The 22,793-nt window shown below is 43.2% G+C and overlaps 1 protein-coding gene across 5 annotated transcripts in view; it reads left to right on the forward strand.

Annotated features, from left to right (window-relative positions):
• TOX2 (TOX high mobility group box family member 2) overlaps window positions 1-22,793 on the forward strand; it is a 298,443-nt gene that overhangs the window by 130,198 nt on the left and 145,452 nt on the right. For all 5 annotated transcript variants that reach the window (XM_077335269.1, XM_077335270.1, XM_077335266.1 and 2 more), the window contains exon 3: window positions 22,064-22,309. In XM_077335269.1, coding sequence (XP_077191384.1) covers window positions 22,064-22,309 — 246 coding nt within the window. The remainder of the gene's footprint in view (window positions 1-22,063; window positions 22,310-22,793) is intronic.

Here is a 22,793-nt window from a genome sequence, read left to right on the forward strand (position 1 = left end):
TGACTTGAGCCTCCATGGACAAGGAGGCATCAAAAATCATGACCAAGTTCTTGGCTGCCTGTGTAGTTGTTAGGTGCAATCCATCTAGGCAAGGAAGATGCACTGCTTGTTCTGGTCCTTTCCTCCCCAGCCACAGGACCTTGGTCTTCAAGGGGTTTAGTTTCAGGCAACTACCCTTGAGCCACTCCACCACGGCCTCAAAACATCTGGCCAATGAGCCTGGAGGGGCATCAAATCAGCTGTCCATCAGGATAAAGAGCTGGGTGTCATCTGTACATTGGTGGCACCCTAGCCCATAGCGCTGGATCAGCTAGGCAAGAGGGCACATGAAGACGTTAAATAATGTTGGACAGAGAACTACTTCCTGAGGAACTCCACATTGAAGTCTGCAGAGATATAATTGGTTCTACCCTGTGTTCTCGACCACAGAGAAAGAGAGTAACCCACTGATGGGCTGACACTCATATCTCTCCATTGATAAGGTGGTGAGCAAGTTGCTTGTAATATACCATATTGCATGCTGCTGTAAGATCTAGTAAAACCAGCAGCACTGACCTGCCTCAGTCCACCTGCCTCTGGAGGTCATCCATCAGGGTGACGAGAGCAATCTCCACCCCATGGTCAGGATGTCAAGGACCAACACTTCCTCCAGGTATGCTAGCAACTAGTTCATGGCTGGTCACTCAGCCACCTTCCCCAGGAATGCGAGATGCAACACAGGGCAATAGTTGGCTGGGCTGCGTGGGTCCAGTGGTGGCTTCTTCAACAAAGGGCAAACCACTGCCTCCTTCAGACCATCTGGGAATGTCTCTTTAATGGGGGACAAGTTTATTATTTCCCAAATCGGTCCTCCTACCCTCTCATCGCTTGTTTTGAGGAGCAACTAGGGGTGGGATCTAGTGGACAGGTGGTGGGCCTCATTGAAGCGAGCAACCTATCCACCTTGGTTTGAGTAAGTGTACTGAAGTGGTCAAAAATCCTCTCCAAAGGCTGAGAGACAGCATATCAAAGTCCTAAAATACATAAGTAAATAAAATATTCAGGAGAATTAACAACCTTTAAAACTGTTTTAAAATTTATTCTGGGTATACTGAAATCTACTGCACACAAAGATGCAAGTGAGAAGAAATATAAAATCAAGTCAGGCCACTGAAGGGCTATAGCCCTGGAAATTATTTAGCCAGCTCTGTGACATTGAAGGATTTCTATCACACCGTTCACCCTACACACCCTACATGGGAACAGCTCCCATCCTATTGCAAATCATAAAATTGAGGGAGCATCATAATCAATATGTGAAAGATTTTAAAGGTTGCTGTAGAAAGCAGGAGGAGTTGAAAGAATCACTGAAGCATTTTGCATGTTTAAGGAGGCTTCCTGGATTGTTTTTAGGAACCTTGAAACATTCAGTGTATGTGAAGGAAGCTCTGCAATGGTACGAAAGCTGTGAATGGCTCCATAGAAGTTCCTATGTGAAAAAATGCAACCTTTCTTGTTATTTCATATAGGAACTCAGCTGTTGCACTACATTATAGTATATATATTTGAACTGTGGAACTCAGGCTGGAATGACCAGTTAAGTATAAATGACCAATATTTCTAAAAGCGGATCACAGCCAGATAGCAGGAAGCAGGATGGGCAGCTTTTCACTGTTCAGTAGAAGTATCAGGAAACTGAAGGATGTTACGCTTTTCTTTGCCTACCAATTCCTCCTCCCCAACTGCTCCCAGGTCATTTTCTTCCTGGAGCTAGGCTGGTTTTTACCATTGTAAGCTGAGAGAACAGGGAAGTAAGTATGAGGAGTCAGATACTTTGTCTCCCCCACCCCTACTTTATTGTCGTTGAGAAACAATCACACTGCTCTACTGTCACCACCACAGTGCCGTAAAACTATAGGGATTTCTAATAGTGTAACAAAGTTTATATCAGTTATTTTACATGGGTATGCCGCACTATAGAGCCTCTTGTGGTGCAGAGTGGTAAGGCAGCCGCCTGAAAGCTTTGCCCATGAGGCTGGGAGTTCAATCCCAGCAGCTGGCTCAAGGTTGACTCAGCCTTCCATCCTTCCGAGGTCGGTAAAATGAGTACCCAGCTTGCTGGGGGGTAAACGGTAATGACTGGGGAAGGCGCTGGCAAACCACCCCGTATTGAGTCTGCCATGAAAACGCTAGAGGGCGTCACCCCAAGGGTCAGACATGACTCGGTGCTTGCACAGGGGATACCTTTACCTTTACCTTTATGCAGCACTATATTAGTGCTTTTTTTTAGCATAGGTCTCCAAGAAGCCTGATTGGATCACTGTGAAGGGGGACTGTCAGTCTGTACTATTTTAAAGCAATTTGATCATTTGGTACATTTCAGTTTATCTGTAAATGTGCACAAATAATACAAAAAGTTCAAAGTTAGATGAGACGTCACCCCACAGCTGTTAGATGGGCTGTTGTGATGTCATGTAGTCTTCTAAATAAGAGTCAGTCCATAAAACCTTTCCAAATACTTCAGCTTTTGTAGAATAAATGACAAATGAAAATGAAGACCTTGGTACCTTAGCTGGGCTGGAGGTGAGAAAGTCGGAGCCAAGGTGGAAGATGCATGAGGAGAGGAGCCAGGAGTAGGGGGAGAGCTTAGGGGACATGGTATCCAAACACATGATGGTGGAAGTATTCTCATTGTCTGAGAATTTGTGTGTTCAGCTAGTATAAAATGATAAAACTCTTGTCTCCAGGAAAAGTAATAGTGGTCTTCCAAAGCAGGGGTAGTCAAACTGTGGCCCTCCAGATGTCCATGGACTACAATTCCCATGAGCCCCTGCCAGCGAATGCTACCCCTGTTCCAAAGGCTAAGGAAGAAAAGTAAAGCAATTAAAGTGAAAGAAAAAGCTATGCTTTTGATCAGGCATGAGGATTAAGAACATTCAGGTCATGGATGGAACTTGATTATGGAAGTGCAGCTGGCAATCGAGAATGAATTTTAACAGACACTCTCAACATCAAGTACTCGTAAGACAGAAACAAAGGGATAAATGTCAATGAACAGATACAAGCATAAAGCAAACACATGGATTTCGTTCTCTTTGTACCCTACAGAACAAAAACAGTGGGAAACTTAATCCAGAGATAGCAAGGCTAAATTGTAAAAAAATATAGGGCACAAGTATTAGACTTTTACCCAATGTTTATTCAGAGTAGTTTAAGGATGGTTGGGAGACACAATTGCAACAGCAGTTTGGAAACGGGAATGTGATGATTTAAAAGTATTTTTTTTCTCAAGTTATGATGGCATTCAGCCAGTGTCATCTAAATGGCAAACCAAGCATTTTGCTGAAAGCTTTGATTTGGAGTACAGTTCCAGCCATTCTTCCCACTCCATAGAATAGTCCCAAGGACCTTTTGAGCCACCAAGCAGAATGCAAATAGCTTTTCAGGTATTGTGGCTCAACAGATGTTGGATCTGCTCTGATCACCCTTTCTCATACTCAAGTAGTCAGGAAGACCTGGAAGTTCATGGACAATACTGGTGGGCCATGGTATGTGGCTAGGTGGTTATGGTCAGCTTACTGGGTCACAAGTTATGCAGAACTAAAGTAGAATAACAATGAAAGAAGGAGTTCTGTGTATAACATGGAATGACAGACATCTCAGGTTCTGATTGTTAGAGGCAGTTTAAGGTCTATCCTAATGAAGTTTTTTTCAGTTACAGCTCCTTTCTTCACATACCGAAACGATGCATATGGGCAAAAATGTATTTCCTTTTAAGTTGGATGATGCTAGTGAACTGAGTAGACCACATACTTTAGGGCCAGTTAGCCAAAAATATGTAGTAGTTATGCATAGTAAAAAGAGATGTGTCTTGAATGTACAATCACAGTGGAAGCCATCCAGCTAGGATTTCCATACTTAGGTTTTAGTGAATAGTATAATTCATCATTGTTGATTAATTTATTTATATTCATGGGCTAATAGGAAAAATAAAACCTGGGCTGGACAGTAAGAAGCCAAAATAGAAGAAGAAGAAGAAAAGTTGGTTCTTGTTGTTGTTGTTATGTGCGAAGTCGTGTCCGACCCATCGCGACCCCATGGACAATGATCCTCAGGCCTTCCTGTCCTCTACCATTCCCCGGAGTCCATTTAAGTTTGCACCTACTGCTTCAGTGACTCCATCCAGCCACCTCATTCTCTGTCGTCCCCTTCTTCTTTTGCCCTCGATCGCTCCCAGCATTAGGCTCTTCTCCAGGGAGTCCTTCCTTCTCATGAGGTGGCCAAAGTATTTGAGTTTCATCTTCAGGATCTGGCCTTCTAAAGAGCAGTCAGGGTTGATCTCCTCTAGGACTGACCGGTTTGTTCGCCTTGCAGTCCAAGGGACTCGCAAGAGTCTTCTCCAGCACCAGAGTTCAAAAGCCTCAATTCTTTGACGCTCGGCCTTCCTTATGGTCCAACTTTCGCAGCCATACATTGCAACTGGGAATACCATAGCCTTGACTAAACGCACTTTTGTTGGCAGGGTGATGTCTCTGCTTTTTAGGATGCTGTCTAGATTTGCCATAGCTTTCCTCCCCAGGAGCAAGCGTCTTTTAATTTCTTTGCTGCAGTCCCCATCTGCAGTGATCTTGGAGCCCAGGAAAATAAAATCTGTCACTATCTCCATTTCTTCCCCATCTATTTGCCAGGAATTGAGAGGGCCGGATGCCATGATCTTTGTTTTCTTGATGTTGAGTTTCAAGCCAACTTTTGCACTCTCCTCCTTCACCCGCATCAACAGGCTCTTTAGTTCCTCTTCACTTTCTGCCATTAGAGTGGTATCATCTGCATATCTGAGGTTGTTGATATTTCTCCCTGCAATCTTGATCCCAATTTGTGACTCCTCTAATCCTGCATTTCTCATGATGTGCTCTGCATACAAGTTAAATAGGCAAGGCGACAGTATACAGCCTTGCCGAACTCCTTTCTCAATTTTGAACCAGTCGGTGATTCCATGTTCAGTTCTCACTGTTGCTTCTTGACCTGCATATAAATTTCTCAAGAGACAAATAAGATGCTCTGGTATTCCCATCTCTTTAAGAACTTGCCACAATTTGTTGTGCTCCATACAATCAAAGGCTTTAGCATAGTCAATGAAGCAGAAGTAGACGTTCTTCTGGTACTCCCTAGCTTTCTCCATGATCCAGCGTATGTTGGCAATTTGATCTCTAGTTCCTCTGTCTCTTCGAAATCCTGCCTGTACTTCTGGAAGTTCTTGGTCCACATATTGCTGGAGCCTAGCTTGTAGGATTTTGAGCATAACTTTGCTAGCATGAGAAATGAATGCAATGGTGCGGTAGTTTGAACATTCTTTGGCATTGCCCTTCTTTGGGATTGGAATGTAAACTGACCTTTTCCAATCCTGTGGCCATTGTTGAGTTTTCCAAATTTGCTGGCATATTGAGTGTAGCACTTTTACTGCATCGTCCTTTAAGATTTTGAATAGTTCAACTGGAATGCTGTCACCACCACTAGCTTTATTGTTGCTCAGACTTCCTAAGGCCCATTTGACTTCACATTCCAGGATGTCTGGCTCCAGGTCAGTAACTACCCCTTTGTGGTCATCAGGGATGTTAAGCTCGCTCTTGTATAGTTGTTCTGTATAATTTTGCCACCTTTGTTTAATCTCTTCTGCTTCTGTGAGGTCCCTACCATTTTGGTCCCTTATCATACCCATCTTTGCATGAAACGTTCTCTTCATATCTCCAATTTTCTTGAAAAGATCTCTGGTCCTCCCCATTCTATTGTTTTCTTCTATTTGTTTGCACTGTTCATTTAAGAAGGCATTCTTATCTCTTCTAGCTTTTCTCTGGAATTCTGCATTCAATTGGGTGTATCTTTCTCTTTCTCCCTTGCCTTTCACTTCCCTTCTCTCCTTAGCTATTTGTAAAGCTTCCTCAGACAGCCATTTTGATTTCTTGCATTTCTTTTTCTTTGGGATGGTTTTAGTTGCTACCTCTTGTACAATGTTGCAAACCTCAGTCCATAGTTCTTCAGGCACTCTGTCTATCAGATCTAATTCCTTAAATCTATTTGTCACCTCTACTGTGTATTCGTCGGGGATATAATTTAGTTCATACCTGAGTGGCCTAGTGCTTTTCCCTACTTTCTTCAATTTAAGCCTAAATTTTGCAACCAGAAGCTCATGATCTGAACCACAATCAGCTCCTGGTCTTGTTTTTATTGACTGGATAGAACTTTTCCATCTTTGGCTGCAGAGCACATAGTCAATCTGATTTCTGTGTTGACCGTCTGGTGATGTCCATGTGTAGAGTCGTCTCTTGGGTTGTTGGAAAAGAGTGTTTGCTATGACCATTGTATTCTCTTGACAAAATTCTACCAGCCTGTGCCCTGCTTCATTTTGTACTCCAAGGCCAAACTTGCCTGTTATCCCGGTTATCTTTTGGCTTCCTACTTTAGCATTCCAATTCCCCATGATGATAAGCACATCATTTTTTGCCGTTGCTTCTAGAAGGTGTTGTAGGGCTTCATAGAACTGATCAACTTCATCCTCTTCAGCAGCAGTGGTTGGGGCGTAGACCTGGATCACTGTGATGTTGAATGGTTTGCCTTGGATTCGAACTGAGATCATTCTGTCATTTTGGGGATTGTATCCCAAGACTGCTTTTCCTACTCTCTTATTGATTATGAAGGCTACTCCATTTCTTCTGCGAGATTCTTGTCCACAGTAGTATACCTGATGGTCATCTGAATTAAATTCACCCATTCCTGTCCATTTTAGTTCACTGATTCATAAAATGTCGATGTTCAGTCTTGTCATTTCTTGTTTGACCACGTCCAGCTTACCTTGATTCATGGATCTGATGTTCCAGGTTCCTATGGAATAAAAATCTTTACAGCATCGGACTGTCTTTTCGCCACCAGTTACTTCCACAACTGAGCGTCCTTTCGGCTTTGGCCCAGTCTCTTCATTCATTCTGGCGCTACTCGTACTAGCCGTCTGCTCATCCCCAGTAGCATATTGGACACCTTCCGACCTGAGGGGCTCATCTTCCAGCGTCATATCGTTATGCCTATTGGAACTGTCCATAGAGTTTTCATGGCAAAGATACTGGAGTGGTTTGCCATTTCCTTCTCCAGTGGATCACCTTTTGTCAGAGCTCTCAGCTATGACCTGTCCGTCTTGGGTGGGTAACCCTGCACGGTATAGCTCATAGCTTCACTGAACTACGCAAGCCCCCTTGCCACAACAAGGCAGCAATCCTTGAAGGGGGATTCTTATCTTCTTGGTTCTTATATGATGCTTTTTTCTACCTGAAGGAGGCTCAAAGCATCTTACAGTCACCTTCCCTTTCCTCTCCCCACAACAGACACCCTGTGAAGTAGGTGAGGCTGGGAGAGCCCTGATATTACTGCTCAGTCAGAACAATTTTATCAGTGCCGTGGCGAGCCCAAGGTCACCCAGCTGGCTGCATGTGGGGGAGTGCAGAATCGAACCCGGCATGCCAGATTAGAAGTCCGCACTCCTAACCACTACACCAAACTGGCTCTCTAAAATACTAGTAATTTGGGGCCTGCTAAAATCCAGGAAGTTGAAAATTTGATCTTAGTTTGATCTTAGGAAGGAGAAGGATGATCATCTTAAAGCTGGCAAGAAAATTGTAATGTGTAAACCCTCCTCAGGGACAGATCACAAACCCCACTGGCCATTAATATTTCTCCTTGATAGATGCCAACCTTTCTGCCTATTGTTGTAAGCCACTTTTCACATAAGAGTTCAGAAGTAGTTTGTTGGTTAAGGGCCAATTTGAGTGTAGCTTTCTGACTGTGTACCATGTCTGTTGAAATGTTTTCCACAGAATGTGTTGTACAGCTTGTTCAATGATAATTCTAAAAGCTAAGTGTACTAAGAGCCTATATGTCATCAAATTACGATATGACCCCTGGGAGATCACAAAGCAGGTTTTCCATTAGATTTTGGAAAATCCTGGGAGCGATGCTCACCCCAAACTGGGAGCGGTTGACTCGGAACATGCCTCAAAGCTTTATGATGGTCTGTACCTTGGTGGAAGCAGCATCAACCAGAAGTTGTTGGTATGCCTCAGCGAGATCAAGCTTGCTAAAGAGAGTGATGCCAGCAGATGGCTGACTATGGAGACTGGGTAGGTGTGATGTTGGAGTGCCTTGTTGATAGTGCATTTTTAATTGGCACAAATGCGGATGCTGCCATTTGCCTTGGGGGGGGATAAAGATGGGTATTTCCCATTTAGTATGGGACACAGGCTCCAGTATGCCTTGGGTGATTGAGTTCTGCATCGATAAGTGGTTTGAGGGTGAATGGTATTCTTTGAGCCTTCAGCCGGATGGGCTTGATGGTGGGGTCAAGTTCAAAGGATACCGGGGAACTGGTGTCGCATCCAAGTGTGTCATCAAATACAGCCACAAATTCTGGGCAGACAGTGTCCAAAGGAGATGGCTGCAAGCAGTGGACCCCAGAGATGGTGATGCCAAGAGGACAAACCACTCTAGTTCCAACAAACTGGTACGGCAACCCTCCATGATCACTAGCCATAGTTGTTTGTTGAAAGTCTTGTGTTGAACTCTGAATGTTCCAACACCCACAATGGGGTCTCAGTTCCCTTGGAAATTGGTTAACTTCAAACCCAAGGGCCACAAGCAAGGCAGCTTGTTGATACTGAGCTTGCCCAGGGTCTCTTTGGAGATGATAGATAAGGCTGATCTGGAGTCCACTTCCATGCTTCATGAGGATCCTTGTATCTTTATGGTGACCTGGATCTTTTTCTGCGTGGCCCTGCTGATTGGATGGTTACTGGGAATGCTCATTGGTGGATGGAGTTGGACATGGGGCTGGAGATATGGCAGCCACTTAGGCATGGTGGTGCTCTATGATCTTGAATTGATGTGTGGTTTTGCATCTGCTTTGCCTGTGAAAAGTCTCACTGTGGTCGTTCTGGAACGATGTCTTGGACTGTCAGGCTCAGGCAATGTGGGTGAACTTGCCACAAAGCTGACATTGTGCATTCTGAAAATGGCAAGTCTTTCACAGATGTGGCCTGCTGCAACTGGCTCATGAATTAGAAATGGGGTAGTCAAAGTGCGGCCCTCCAGATGTCCATGGACTACAATTCCCAGGAGCTCCTGCCAGCATTGTAGTCCATGGACATCTGGAGGGCCGCAGTTTGACTACCCCTGAATTAGAAGGTCATGGTGCAGCAGCCAGATGTGGATGGTCTGAGCTCTTCTATCTCCTCCTCAGATGCGCTTGCCTCGCTCTCAGTGTCCTCCGTGTGGACAGATGCTGGCTTGTGTGGTATAGCAGTGGTGGCTTTTGTTTGGTGGACAGCCTTGGTGTTGGCTGCTGCAGCTTTGGCAGTGAGGGCCTCATCTAGGCATGCTGAAATGCCAGCTTGCGCTCTGCGAACAGTTGGTGCTGTGTGCATTCATCCCACAAGCCGCAGACCAGCCAGTCCCAAATCATGACCTCTACGTTGTCAAATTCACAATGCTAGTCAGCTAGGTGTAGAGCAGCTATGAAAGAGGCCAACTCCCCTTCTTGCTGGTTCCATTGGTAGAAAGTGCTGTGTCATGCGATCTCAGATGGTTGTGGGTCAAAGTGATTCTGTAGCTTGCTTTCGATGATATCATAATCAACTTCCCCAGACTTGACCAAAGTGAGCAGATCCCTTGCAAGGGTGAAAGGTGCCTTGCTGCAGATGCTGAGGAGGGTGCTGCTCTTGTTGTAGGCATCAGTAATGTGGTTGGCCTCGAAAAAGCACCTCTAAATTGGCAAATAGGACTCCCAGTCCTCAGTGTCCTTGCCATCAATTCAAATTTTGGTGTGGCTGCCAAGGCTGTGGTGATTGGTGGAGGTTCTGGCTTGGAGTGTTCCAGCCAATCAGCGGCCCTTGTGGCTTAAGGTTCTGTGGTGATTGCAGCAGAGGCTGGGCCCGGCCTTTCAGCAGAGGTGTTAATGGGCGGTCCTTGTGGCAATAGGCACCATGAGACTCCCCTCGCTGTGAGGTGGAGTGAGAGGTGGGTGCACTTGACTGGTTGGTCCCTTCTGGCAGGCAGGGCACCGGGCGCAATGGAGGTAGGTTCACCAGTGGCTTCATCTGAACTGTCGCTTCCCAGGTCAGGCTGCCTAGGATAGCAATCCCATCCTCATCTCCAATAATAAGTCTGTGGATTTGGCAAGACTCCTACTCCTAATAACTCCTACTCCAAACACCATACAGGAAGCAACAAGCATGCTGGCTACTTATATACATTTCAGGCAATCCGCCGATATCTTTAATTGGCCTTTAACGGGGAAGCCGGATTGGCCTAAACTGGGTCCTCGGATTGGTCCATTATTATAGTTTAGTCCAAGCTATCATTTGCATATAGTGTGGTTTACCCACATAAGGTAAAGGTAAAGGTATCCCCTGTGCAAGCACCGAGTCATGTCTGACCCTTGGGGTGATGCCCTCTAGCGTTTTCATGGCAGACTCAATACGGGGTGGTTTGCCAGTGCCTTCCCCAGTCATTACCGTTTACCCCCCAGCAAGCTGGGTACTCATTTTACCGACCTCGGAAGGATGGAAGGCTGAACTCCCAGCCTCATGGGCAAAGCTTTCAGACGGCTGCCTTACCACTCCGCGCCACAAGAGGCTCTTTACCCACATACATAACAGTATGTACTAAGTTCCCACTGGCCTGCATGGCAGATGAAGAATGCGACATAGCTGCCTTTCACATTGTCCATTGGCCTTCCAGTGGTATACAGGAGGACAGTTCTTCATAACTGATCCTATACATACCATTGTGTGGCACATACTAACAAGCAGGTACATCTGCCATGATGGTTACTGTTAACATTTCTTTTGAATTGGAGATTTTCCTGAAACAGGAGCCCTTGGGCTTTTCAGAATGCATTTTTTATGAATGCAATTAAAATATCATTTGATTGCAGACCCTCTGCCAGGACTTGTGTTTGCTCTGTTGCCTAGGCACTCCGGCATCCAAACCCATGTAAATCATAGAACAATGAGAGGAGGGAACTTGACACTCCCCCACAGAATTGGTATGTGTATGACAGACCTACTCATCTTCCCTGCTGTACCTTGCATGTGATGCATTACCTGTAAATAATAGCTTCTAAAAGACATTACGTCTTGGATCCAGCCTAATTGTAACTGTAGGGTTTTTTTTTTCATTTTGGTTTATGTACAGTGTGTGACTTTTGCGGAGACATTTTTATTCTAGGAAAATGACAAGCCAACAAGAAGCTATAATTGCCCTGATTTTTAGAAGTGGTGCAATACTACAGATCTGATGTACTGCAAGACATGAATCAGAAAAATTCTATTAAAAAATCTCTTGAATGGCTGACACGGGAGTATTATCCGCAATGATTAATTTGACTCGGTCATTATGAACACAGACAAGTCTGACAAAATTGCATTTCATTCCCCACTGAATTTATAAAATCACTGTACACATAATAAGAAGTTATAGTTCTGTGCTATCCACTATATTTGACAGGATTTCAGCTCTGGAAAGGGGGAGAAGGGATTGGGGAGAGGGAATTGGGAAGCTGTTTTAAAGCCTACAATTTACTTTATTTTGCTATAGATAGCATTTCACAAAGTATGCATTTCAAGTTTCCAGTTCAAGTTGTTTATGAAAGTAATTTTGGAGGGAACTGGAAGTGACTGTCATACTGCTACTGGGGACAGAGGCTCTCTGAATAGCACTAAAGGTCCAGTCTGGGAGAGAACACATGGCTATTTGTCTTTATGCCAATAAGGGTATTCTTTTGTATTCTAATATTCTTGTTGTGCCAATGTGCCTTCATCAGTCACTAAAGGTACATTAGCCCTGTATCTGGATACCTTACTGAGAAAACACCGTCCTCCACTGTGCACTGCTGTTGGGGGAACAATTTTGTTATTCCCATCATGCCTTATGAATATGCCCCCACGAAAATGCTAACCTGTTTCTCATTATTATTTAAATCATTTTTCTACCAGTTTAGAATCCACATGATGGTGCATAATGCCAACAATTAAATAAAAACACAAATGATTAAAGAAATGCTTAAGCACATGAATACAAATACTTAAGCACTTAAACAGAAAGGAAGGGCGGTAGAGGAATGCCATACTGAACTTTCTGCCTTCTGTTGAAAGACATTGATAGAGGGGGACAGGTAAATCTCATTGGGGCTGAAATTCCATAATTTTAGTGCCCCCATGAGGAAGGCCCTTTCCCAGGTTGCCACCTGTGTAGCCTCAGACAGTGAGGGTCCCCAAAGAAGGTCCCTAGAGATGATCCCAGGGGTTAGGTAGGCTCTTATATGTATCATAGAAAAGCCATTGGGAAACCATGTATTTCTTACACCTGTCAAACACTTATTGGTGACCCATGGGAAAACCTAAAGGATCTTTTGGATTATAGAAGGCATCACTGTGCAGTAGAACTGTGCTGTGGAAAAGCTACAAAAATATAGGGCTCTGTAAACATTTTTAAAGGACATTGGGTGGGTTGCTGCTCCAGCAGTTATGGGCTGGTTGGGGATGAGCTAGCAGTAAATACTGGATTTTCTAAATCCCATCCTTCTTCACGAAATTCAGGTGTACATGGTTTCCCCCTCTCACATTTTTACTTTAGAGCCTGTGCCGTAGGTTGGCTTAAGGTCACTTGAGTTATCAGTGGCAGAAGAGGTACTTGAAGTTTGGTTACTTGGTCTCTAGTTCAGCACTCTAGCTATCCCTTACTGGTTCCTGAATAAAGGAAAATATGATGGCTATGGATGAGTAAAATACTTAAAAGGTGCATACAAAATATATTGTGTGGATAGTGAATCTACCAGAAAACCACACTGCACTGGGTCCTATTTTACATTGATAGCTGAATTTATATGGCGCTCCCTGTTTTCCTTTTTGGTCCACCAGAAACAATTTCTCTGCTGCTTTCTCCCTTAAACTGATATTTGTCTTTGAAAGTTATTTGACAGGGCAAATATTTACCTCAAATAATGATGAAAATCTCCATCCTGCTAACTCTGAATAACATTCTTTGAATCAATGTTTGTCTGAAGCTTCCAGGATCCCAGCAGATAATCACGGAGAACAAGACTTGACAGAGAATTGGGGTCACTTGATATTTGTCAGGTTTCTAAGGAGAGCATTTCCCTGAATTCTTGGTTGGCCGAGTAATGTTTTTTATGATTAACAATTGCACACAATGTCTGACTTGATGGAGTTCCTTGCCTGTCGATTTGAAAGCTCTTGTCATTTATAATCCATTTTGCATGTATGGAGTACTGAGGCACAAGAGAAGGTTATATTTTCTATGAAAACTAGCAGGTCTTCATCAAAATACCTAGGGTTAATATTGCATGGTAGAGATTTTTCTCCCTCTGTCTTCAGTGAAACGTATGGACAGTAGATTCAGATCAGACACAAAAAAAAAACTTGTACAATGTGCTGTTAATTTGCCATGATGTTATTATTATTATTATTATACAATATTAATTTATGAGGGGATTTATCATGTGGGATAGATCTAACTGTGGCTGTGAGCCATGATGGCTAAAGAGATCTCCATGCAAAAAAGTAGTACACCAGTTGATGTGGGTGGGAAGAATCAGGGGCAGGATTTGGTTTCTGTGCCTCTATTTTCAGGTTTTCTAGAGCAGTGGTCCCCAACCCCCGGTCCGAGGACCAGTACCGGTCTGTAGATCAGTTGGTACCAGGCCTCGGCTCCTCCTCATCCTCCTCTCCAGCTGCTGCCTCGAGGTCTGCCCTGCCACTCTGCCGCTGGCTCACCTTTGGTGGTCTCTGGCGGCCGCCATGGCTGGGGCTCCTTCTCGGCGTGGCACTGCGCAACTGCTGCTGGTAGCGCCCCCCAGCAGGAGGCAGGAAGTCAGGGGCACTGGTGGGAAAGCAAGCGGAGCAGAAGCTCAAGTGGCGGCGACATTCCTCTGCAAAAGACTCCCCCCCCCTGGGCCTTAGTAAAATTGTCAAGCATTGACCAGTCCCCAGTTATAAAAAGGTTGGGGACCACTGTTCTAGAGCATCTAGTTGTCTTGAGAAACACTGATCTGAAGTAGCAGGGCTCAGTGTACTTAGGATGGTGACTGGATAAGGTTCATTAACTAACAGATGTGCAGAAGACTGAGTTCTGGCAAGTGCAGCTGTTCTTATTTTGCTGAAATTCTATGTTCTACATGATCATTAAAGATGCAAGAGCTCTTGGTATCTTAAAGCCAATATAAAGTTCTTCCTCTCAAAATGAATTTTGATTAATGTTGCTGGGCTCAAGAAGCTGTGATGCAGAAGACTTTCCCCATGCCCTGTACATCTCCACCTTTTATTACTGTTTTTGTGATGTTTGGTCGATTTTATTGTAGTATTAATGTTTCCTCTCCCCCCTTTTCTCCTTTATGTTTTAATCAACAATCTTTCTTTTCATGCAGCTTCTGTTTATTCACTTTGGAAGCATAGGCTGAAAGGCAAAGCCGAAATTCTTAATTAGTAACAGCAAGTGAATGAAGGTGTCCCTTGGCTATATACCCTGTTTCCCTGAAAATAAGACATACACATAAAATAAGCCATAGCAGAATTTCTAAGCATTTGCGCAATATAAGCCATACCCCCAAAATAAGACATACCCATAAAATAAGCCGTAGCAGGCTTATAATAACCCCCCCCCCCTTCCAGGTCTCAGTAAAATTGTCAAGCGTTGACCGGTCCCCGGTGATAAAAAGGTTGGGGACCATTGACTAGAAAATAGGGATGCTGTCTTTTAGATGGTACATGACAGGGATACTAGTTCCCCAGGTGGGACTGATTTATTTAAATTTATTTCCTTCCATTAATGGAGAACCAGCTTGAGAGAGCCAATTTGATGGTGTAGTTAGGAGTGCGGACTTCTAATCTGGTGAGCTGGGTTTGATTCCCTGCTCTCCCACATGCAACCAGCTGGGTGACCTTGGGCTCGCCACGGCACTGATAAAACTGTTCTGACCGGGCAGTAATATCAGGGCTCTCTCAGCCTCACCCACCTCACAGGGTGTCTGTTGTGGTGAGAGGAAAGGGAAGGCAACTCTAAGCTGCTTTGAGACTCCTTCGGGTAGAGAAAAGTGGCATATAAGAATCAACTCTTCTTCTTTTTCTTCTTGTTCTTCTTGTTCTTGTTCTTCTTCTTCTTGCGGCAGTTTGCAATTAGAAAACATAAAACCCCACATAAAATAGAAGTATTAAAATCAATAATAGCCTAGTGGCAAAAATAAAAATCTTACCTCCTCCCCCCATATCCAACCCCCCCCCCAGTGCCTCAGGGGAAAGTCCAGGGGTGCCTGCCATTCCCATGGAGAATATTAGCTGTCATTAAGTATGGAGGGGCCCCTAGATCTTCCTCATCCTGGCCTTAACTAAAGACCTGGCAGAAAAGTTCTGTCTTGAAAAACCTGCAAAACCGTGAAAGCTCCTGCAGGGCTCTCGGCTCTTCTGGAAGCCCATTCCACCAGATCAGGCCCAGGCCCAAAAGGGCCCTAGCCCTGGTTGAGGTCAGGTGAACTTGTTGTGGGCCAAGAACCACCAACTGATGACAGAACTCTTCTGCCAGGTCTTTGGAAAAGCCTGACAGGCTACTCTTGTGACTTGTGTGACGTGTGCCTCCATGGAAAGGGAGGTGTTAAGGACCACACCCAGATTCCTGGCACAGGTGAGATGTTGAGTTGTACCTCAGCCAGGTGAGGCAAATGCTTTTCCTGGCTTGCCCTTTTCCTTCCCTGCCACAGGACCTCCATCTTGGAGGAGTTGAGTTTCAGGCAACTCTGTTTAAGCCATCCAGCTACAGCTTCCAAACATCTGGCAAATGTTTCCAGCGGGTAGTCTGGGCAGCCATCCTCAAGGAGATGAGGCTGGGTATCATCTGCATACTGATGACATCCCAGCCCGAAACTCTGAACCAGCTATGCTCGAGGGTGCATGAAGATCTCTTGAAATCTTAGGGATCCTTTGAAATTGTAGCCCGTCTCCAGATTACAGAGATTGGCTCCCCTGGATAAAATGGCTGCTTTGAAGTGTGGACTCCATAGCATTATACTGTGCTGAGGTCCCTCCTTGCCCCAGATCCCATCCCCTGCCAGCTCCACCCCCAAATCTCCAGATATTTCGCAACCCAGAACTGCCAAACCTATACATGGAGCCTGTTGCAAGAGTGCTTCTCCTGTTTCACTCCTCCACCTATGTCTACACAATGCGGGTGGGGGGGGGGAGCCAAGCTATGACAAGCCAAGGTCTTAACCTTAGAAGAGAACACTTGCTGGTGATCACAAGGGTCTGTTTTAGTCATTTATTGTGTTACCTTGTTACCTCCACCTTGGTATTATTCTGAGTAGGTTCTTCTTTCTTCTGGAAGAAAGCTTGCCTTTAAGACAAATGGAAAGCATTTTCTTACCATAGCACTTGGTAACATAGACAGAAGATAATTCTGAAATTAAATATACCTGTTAGGTATTCAAGAAGGTATATTTTCTCTTGAAGTTTTTTATTCATTCATTACTGAGGGCCGTTCCGCATTCGTCCAAAATAGCACAATGGTTACTAATTGAAATCGCTACAGTTTTGCCGTTATGCACAACGTCGTTGACAATCTGCAACACTCCTGAAACTGATCCGCAAAAAGCACTTCGTTGTAGCGCTTTCAGGGAAATCCCAAAAAGTGAATTCACCCTCCGGAAAGTGGTACACTTCTGCAACCAATCTGCAACACTAGCAGGAAAGTTCTGTGCGTTACCATTGTTGCAGTTTCTACAAAGTCCCTCCCCCTGGCTCTCTCCTCTGATCTTCTGGCGAAGCGATTGCCATTTTTTTTCTCTGAGCGAGCGGAGATCAACGCACTGGCAAGCCTTCGTTTACCCAGTGAGGCTTCCCCGGCTGAATCCCTCTGTTTAAAGTCACCAAGCACAAGCAACACAGAAGCCCGTTTGCTGGTTTCTTTTCCCTTTATTTTTCACACTGTTTTCGGCCGAAAATCGCGCCCGTGAGGGGGGGGGGGATTTTTTTTTTCACTTGGGGGGACCGTGGCAATGATGAAACGGCAAACACCACCTGCTAGCTGGATCTCTCCGTTGCAACGAATCAACGCAGATTCGTTGCAACGTGGTTTTTTTTTATTTAAAAAAAACTTCCTTAAAGGGAAAGGGGCTGTTTGGGAGCATGATAACGGCCGACCATTGGCTGCTTGACGGCCAGGGGTGGGACAAGCTCGGCAATAGCGCTTCCTGGCTAGCGATTTTTGCCGAGACCAGAACCCTGTGGGAAGCGATAGAAACGCAACTGGATTCCACTACAAAGGCAGGTATGCATATCGACGAATTCCACTATTTAAAATGGTGATTTTTCATTCAGCAAACAATTTGCTACATGGATCCCGGTGTGGAATGGCCCTGAGATTTTGTACTATTGTAATTAGCAGCTGCTGTTTGGTTGGTGTTTATTTTGTATTTTATTTTTATGATTTTAGTTAATGTCTTAAGCTCAGAATAGATGGCATGGAATGAAACATATGATTTTATGTGCATACATGGTCCCCCTGCCCAAACACATGTGTTTTCAAGTCATTTCTTCTCTGTTGTGGTAACGTGCATAGGTGTATTGCACAAAATAAAAGAAACACGTGCTACTGCAATTAACATATATGTGCCTGCTTATAGTTGCTGGAAGTACAGCATACACAAAGACTCACTTTTAAGACTAAGACATGTCAATGTTTTGTGCATTCAAAGGGTGTGTGTGTGTGTGGTGAGGGAAGCAGGCGTCCTTAGTCATCCAATTCCCCTTTTAGTTTATGACCCCCTTTCTCCATAAAACACTTTCTACAGAATGATTCTGCATTGGTTGCAAATCCATTCTGCAGAGTGGAAGGGAAGATGATTCTAGTGCAACTCCTGCCAGTCTGACTAACTGTCTGTGAAGTGGCATTGTGCAGTACTCTGATAAGGCCAGAACAGGGAGAGAATTGTTTTATTCCAGCCTACTGGAAGTGACAAACAGAGAACGGTTCCTTTGTCAAATATATGCTTATGCAAGGCTAGACATTTACACTGAAAATATTCGGTGCTGCTTGTAACTCGGCCAGAGCTGGCATCCATCCCCCCACCATAAAATAAAATAAAAGGCACTTGCCTGTGTATATGAAATTTTAGCTCTCTGCAGAAGCTGTATACAATTTGCTCATTTTTGCTATTTTTACTGTTCATACATCTCAGTAAATTAGTTTTGGTGTCTGCGTGGCACTCAAATGATGCCGCAAAGATCAGTTTTGTAGGCATCTATCAGTAGGATTTTGAGGCCTTGGGAGCATTCTATGTTAGAATGCTCCATGGACTTCCCTTGCCCATCTCCTTAATCCACATGAAGAGGGAGCTGAAGGGTGATAATTTCTGCTCATCTTCCCCGTCTCTCTGCAGATCACAGCTTTGCCCCTATACTGTTTCCAAAGGCCCACTGCAGTAAACAACGACTTCCAAAATAGATGTCATGTATCAGCCAGATTTAGTTTTGCATGAAAACTGCATGTGTGGTGGTCATAGTTTGGTATGGTTGCTGGTTCCTGAAAATGGGCAACAATTGGATTGAGTGTCATGCAATAGATACAATTTCGAAAATAATAATGCCTCTCTGGCTCATCAGGAACTTTGTAACCATGTCAGCATCCTGTTTGGTGTAGAAAATGTTAGCTGAATTCCTATTATAGCTGCTGTGGACAGCATTTATGCACAGTGCTGGCAAAAGATAAGGTGGCTGGAGATACTGGGGTGGATCCTGTCCCTGTTCTACCAAGCAAAGTTTGAAACTTTCTTCCAACTTTAGTGGCTCTTCTGCCAATTGCCTAGAGGAGAAAAAATGGCCACCTTAACTACATGACATGAAAAGCTTCAGCTGCCCACTTCCGCACTTAAAGCTTCTGTTATAGCAACAAGCCATTTTTTCTTCAAGCTGGTTAGCAAGCCAACTTCCTATGTAGGAAGAGCCACTTAAATTGGGTGAAGGTTTCTGCAAGGAAAGCTGGATTCAGTCAACTTTGTGTTTAACCTCTGACTTCATTATTTCTAGGAATAGTGAAAATCTGGGTATGTTTATTATGGGATGGGGGTTTAGAGTGTTGGGCGCTATGTCTGGGAGACCTAGGTTTGAATACCTATACTGCCACATCTTCTTGGATAACCTGGCCAACCACTGCTTTTGAGACAACCATATATTTATCATAGGCCGGAAAATATTTATGCAAAAACATATATTGTCTGCCAATATTCTTATAGTTCATAGAACCTGTAAACTACAATATTCTCTAGTAGGCATCTGTAAGCTATAATATTTTCTAGTAGGGGGAAAAAACAGTCATTAAAGTAACAGTTCAAGCCTTTCCAAATGTGAAAATAAAAAACTTACACTGTTAATTCTTACCATGACTTTAGTAACAGCAGATCAAAAGAAAAGTGGGGAACCAGAGTTATGTGAGATTGTAATATGCTGTAAAATGACAGAACAAACAGCTTTGGGGGGAAATAGATGATGGATTTGTTGATTCCATTTGATGTATATATACGTTATAATTTTGTTTCCATTGCTATTTTTATACAGGTATTAAAAGTTTGCCAGCAAAACTCCAGGTGTCCAATTACTCTGTACAAATGTTTACTGTTCATATTGTCTATAACATTTTAATATTCTTTTTGTTAGTTGGTGGAAACAATGGTGATGAAATAAAAAACAACTTTCCTATGTATGCAGAAGCCCTGATCTGTACTTTGAACCTTTGAGCACACAAGGGCGTCCCCATATACAATATAGTTAAAAGCATCTGCAACTAAAACAGAGATTAAAAAAAAGAAGTCCAAAATCCCTTCCTGCTTAAAATATGCCTGCCATTCCTGTGATATATTTTCTCTTTTGGAATGAATAAAATGCTTTGTAAGACAAGATTTTACTCAAGGCATGTAGCATGAGAAACAGACTATAGCATTAGATAACATATTTGCAAGAACATGTTTAGTGTTTAAATGTAAATTGTTAAGGCAGCACTTAGCATGCACTAATAGGTTTGATAATACATTATTAAAGGTTCAGAGTTTTTGGTGTTTTATGCTGGTAGTCTTAGACTAGTTCATTTCTTTAAAACAAAATTTATTTTCTCAGTTCATTGCTAATATCAAACAACACAGTTTTATATGCTTTATTATAAATGATGTATTTTATATTTGATAAGAAAGTAAATATTGCAGATAATAAAATTTCCCCCAGCATTTCTGTTTTGTATAGGGGAGAGGAGTCTTTTTTACCCAAGGCCTTCAAAATTTCTGGACATTTTACATCTCTAGGAGTACCTGCATAACTTTTGTTTGGGGGCAAAGGGCTGCAATCTTTTATGCAGTCATATATATGTCATCCCTCTGAAGTCCATTGGGCTAAACATGGGCAGGGCTTTAATCTCTCCATGTATCTTCATAAAAATATAGAAAGATAGTGAATTTAAGTTACCTGATTTGTGTTAGTAGATACTGTCTGAATGCTTTCAGGCACGGGTTACAAACGTGTTGATTGGAAATTGTATAATTTTATTTCCATGTGTATAGCTTTGTTTCTGATTTTGATCCATTTATATAATGCTTTTGAAACAAATCTCTGTTGTCTAATTGAATGGTACTAGCAGAACTATGCAAAAGGTACAAAGAGAGTGAAAGGTTTCCTGTGTTTTAAAACAGGAAGGAGGTTGAGAGTTTTCTGCTGAGTTGCTTTGCTGTTCCTCTCACACACACATGTTTAAAACTCATATACGGGCCATACTGGACTATTTAGTTGGGTATCATTTTCTCTGAGTGACAGGAATTCTCTAGGGCCTCCAGGAAGAAAACAGTTTTTAACCTGTTGCCTGAGAGTATTTCAGTAGAAATGCCAGGAATTTAACTGGCAGCTTTCTATGTACAAAGCCTTTCTGTGTCAGATGCAACATGAAATAATGGTTTTAACCAGCCTTTCTTGACCATTTTACCATTGAGAACCCCCTGAAACATTCTTCAAGTTTTGAGAAACCCTGCAAATGATTTCAGTAGGCCACACCTCCCTGCCATGACCCTAGAAGTCACATTTCACCAGAATTGACATCACCCAGACACTCCCACTAGATGTGACATCACGCTCTGTCATTCCCCTGCCTCTCCAATGGCAGAAACGGCCCATCAGCCTATTCCACTGGTCTGGGAACAGGGCTGGATCAGACCATTCCATCATCCCCTGCAAAACCCATCACCCCCCATAGTTAAAATGAGAATACTTATCTCTCCCATCACTATCACGTATGATGAGCCTTGTCTAGCAAGGATTTTCATGACTGTGGTCCCGCCCCTTTCCACCCCCTCCTGATCCACCATTGGCCATTTTGGGATGAGGTGGATGGGTCGACATAACTATATATGGTCTTACCACCCGATAAATTTTTAAACAATTTAAAAAATATGTTACAAATTAATTAACTCACCCATTCAGAAGAATCCGAGGCCATCGAAAAACCACAGGGTTTCACAAAACCCCTGTTGAGAAAGCCTGGCTTAAATTAATTAACATTACAAATATTTCCAGGAGCTTCCTCATTAGTCCTGTCCCCTCCCCTTCACAATGAATGGTCTTCATTCAAGATTCATTTGGGAAACTAAAATAAATTTTCTTGTACCACAGACATTTTACTGGTGAATATCTGATCCATTTCAATGTAGAGAATATACGTATTCCTTCTTATGGGCTATGCATACTTATTTGGAAATAAGATACACAAAACTTAATGGAACTTGTGAGCACACATGCATAGGATTGACCTACTCAAAACAAAACAAAACAAAAACAGCTATACTGGAAATATCTCTGCATTTCTGGAAACTTAGAAATAATGGTAATAGAACTGTGCAACCCCAGTCTTTACAGTGCACATTTTGGCTGCCTAAAACAGTCAAGTGAGGCTTTGGGCAAAGTGGGACATTCTTAGTGAAAATGCCTTTTTTCTATTTTTCATTTAGACATACAATGGCCAGAGTGAGAATAATGAAGACTACGAGATCCCTCCTATTACTCCTCCCAACCTCCCAGACCCATCCCTCCTTCATTTGGTGGACCATGAAACTGGATATCATTCACTGTGCCACAGTCTCCCTCCAAATAGCCTGATACCAGCATATTCCTACCAGAATATGGACCTTCCAGCCATCATGGTGTCTAATATGTTGAGCCAAGATGGACATCTTCTCTCTAGTCAACTACCTACTGTGAGTAACCTTTTCTCTTTTCCCTTTTACTTTTGTTGCATTTTACTCCATGAATTATGTGCCATTAGCATCTTATTTGGCATACAGAGGTCCTGTCAGGTTGGGCTAAGATAATGAGAGGAATATTAGCTGAGGTGATGCTTCTTCCTAGGACAGCATCTGCATTTTGTGTTTATAATGCTTATAAGTGATCCAAATGGCAATTCTTAAATCTATGCAGAGGCCTTTGGTGTATGTTGTAACTGAGCTTTTTCATTTTGTTTACCCAGAGAGTTACATGAACCTGAAAGCTTGCATAAAAGTTCACCCAGTAAAAGAAGATTTCTAAAATCTTCTATCACCTTCATTTGATAAAATTCACCAATGTATCCATGAATAAGCATGTTTTAGTGAGAGCTGAATTAATCTGAGTGACAGATTTTTGATTTAAGGTGACCCAGTCTCATGATTGGAAGTTGAATAGCTGACTCTTTCATAAGATTTG

Source organism: Paroedura picta, chromosome 4 (genome assembly GCF_049243985.1).
Source record: "Paroedura picta isolate Pp20150507F chromosome 4, Ppicta_v3.0, whole genome shotgun sequence".
Classification (NCBI taxonomy): Eukaryota; Metazoa; Chordata; class Lepidosauria; order Squamata; family Gekkonidae; genus Paroedura; species Paroedura picta.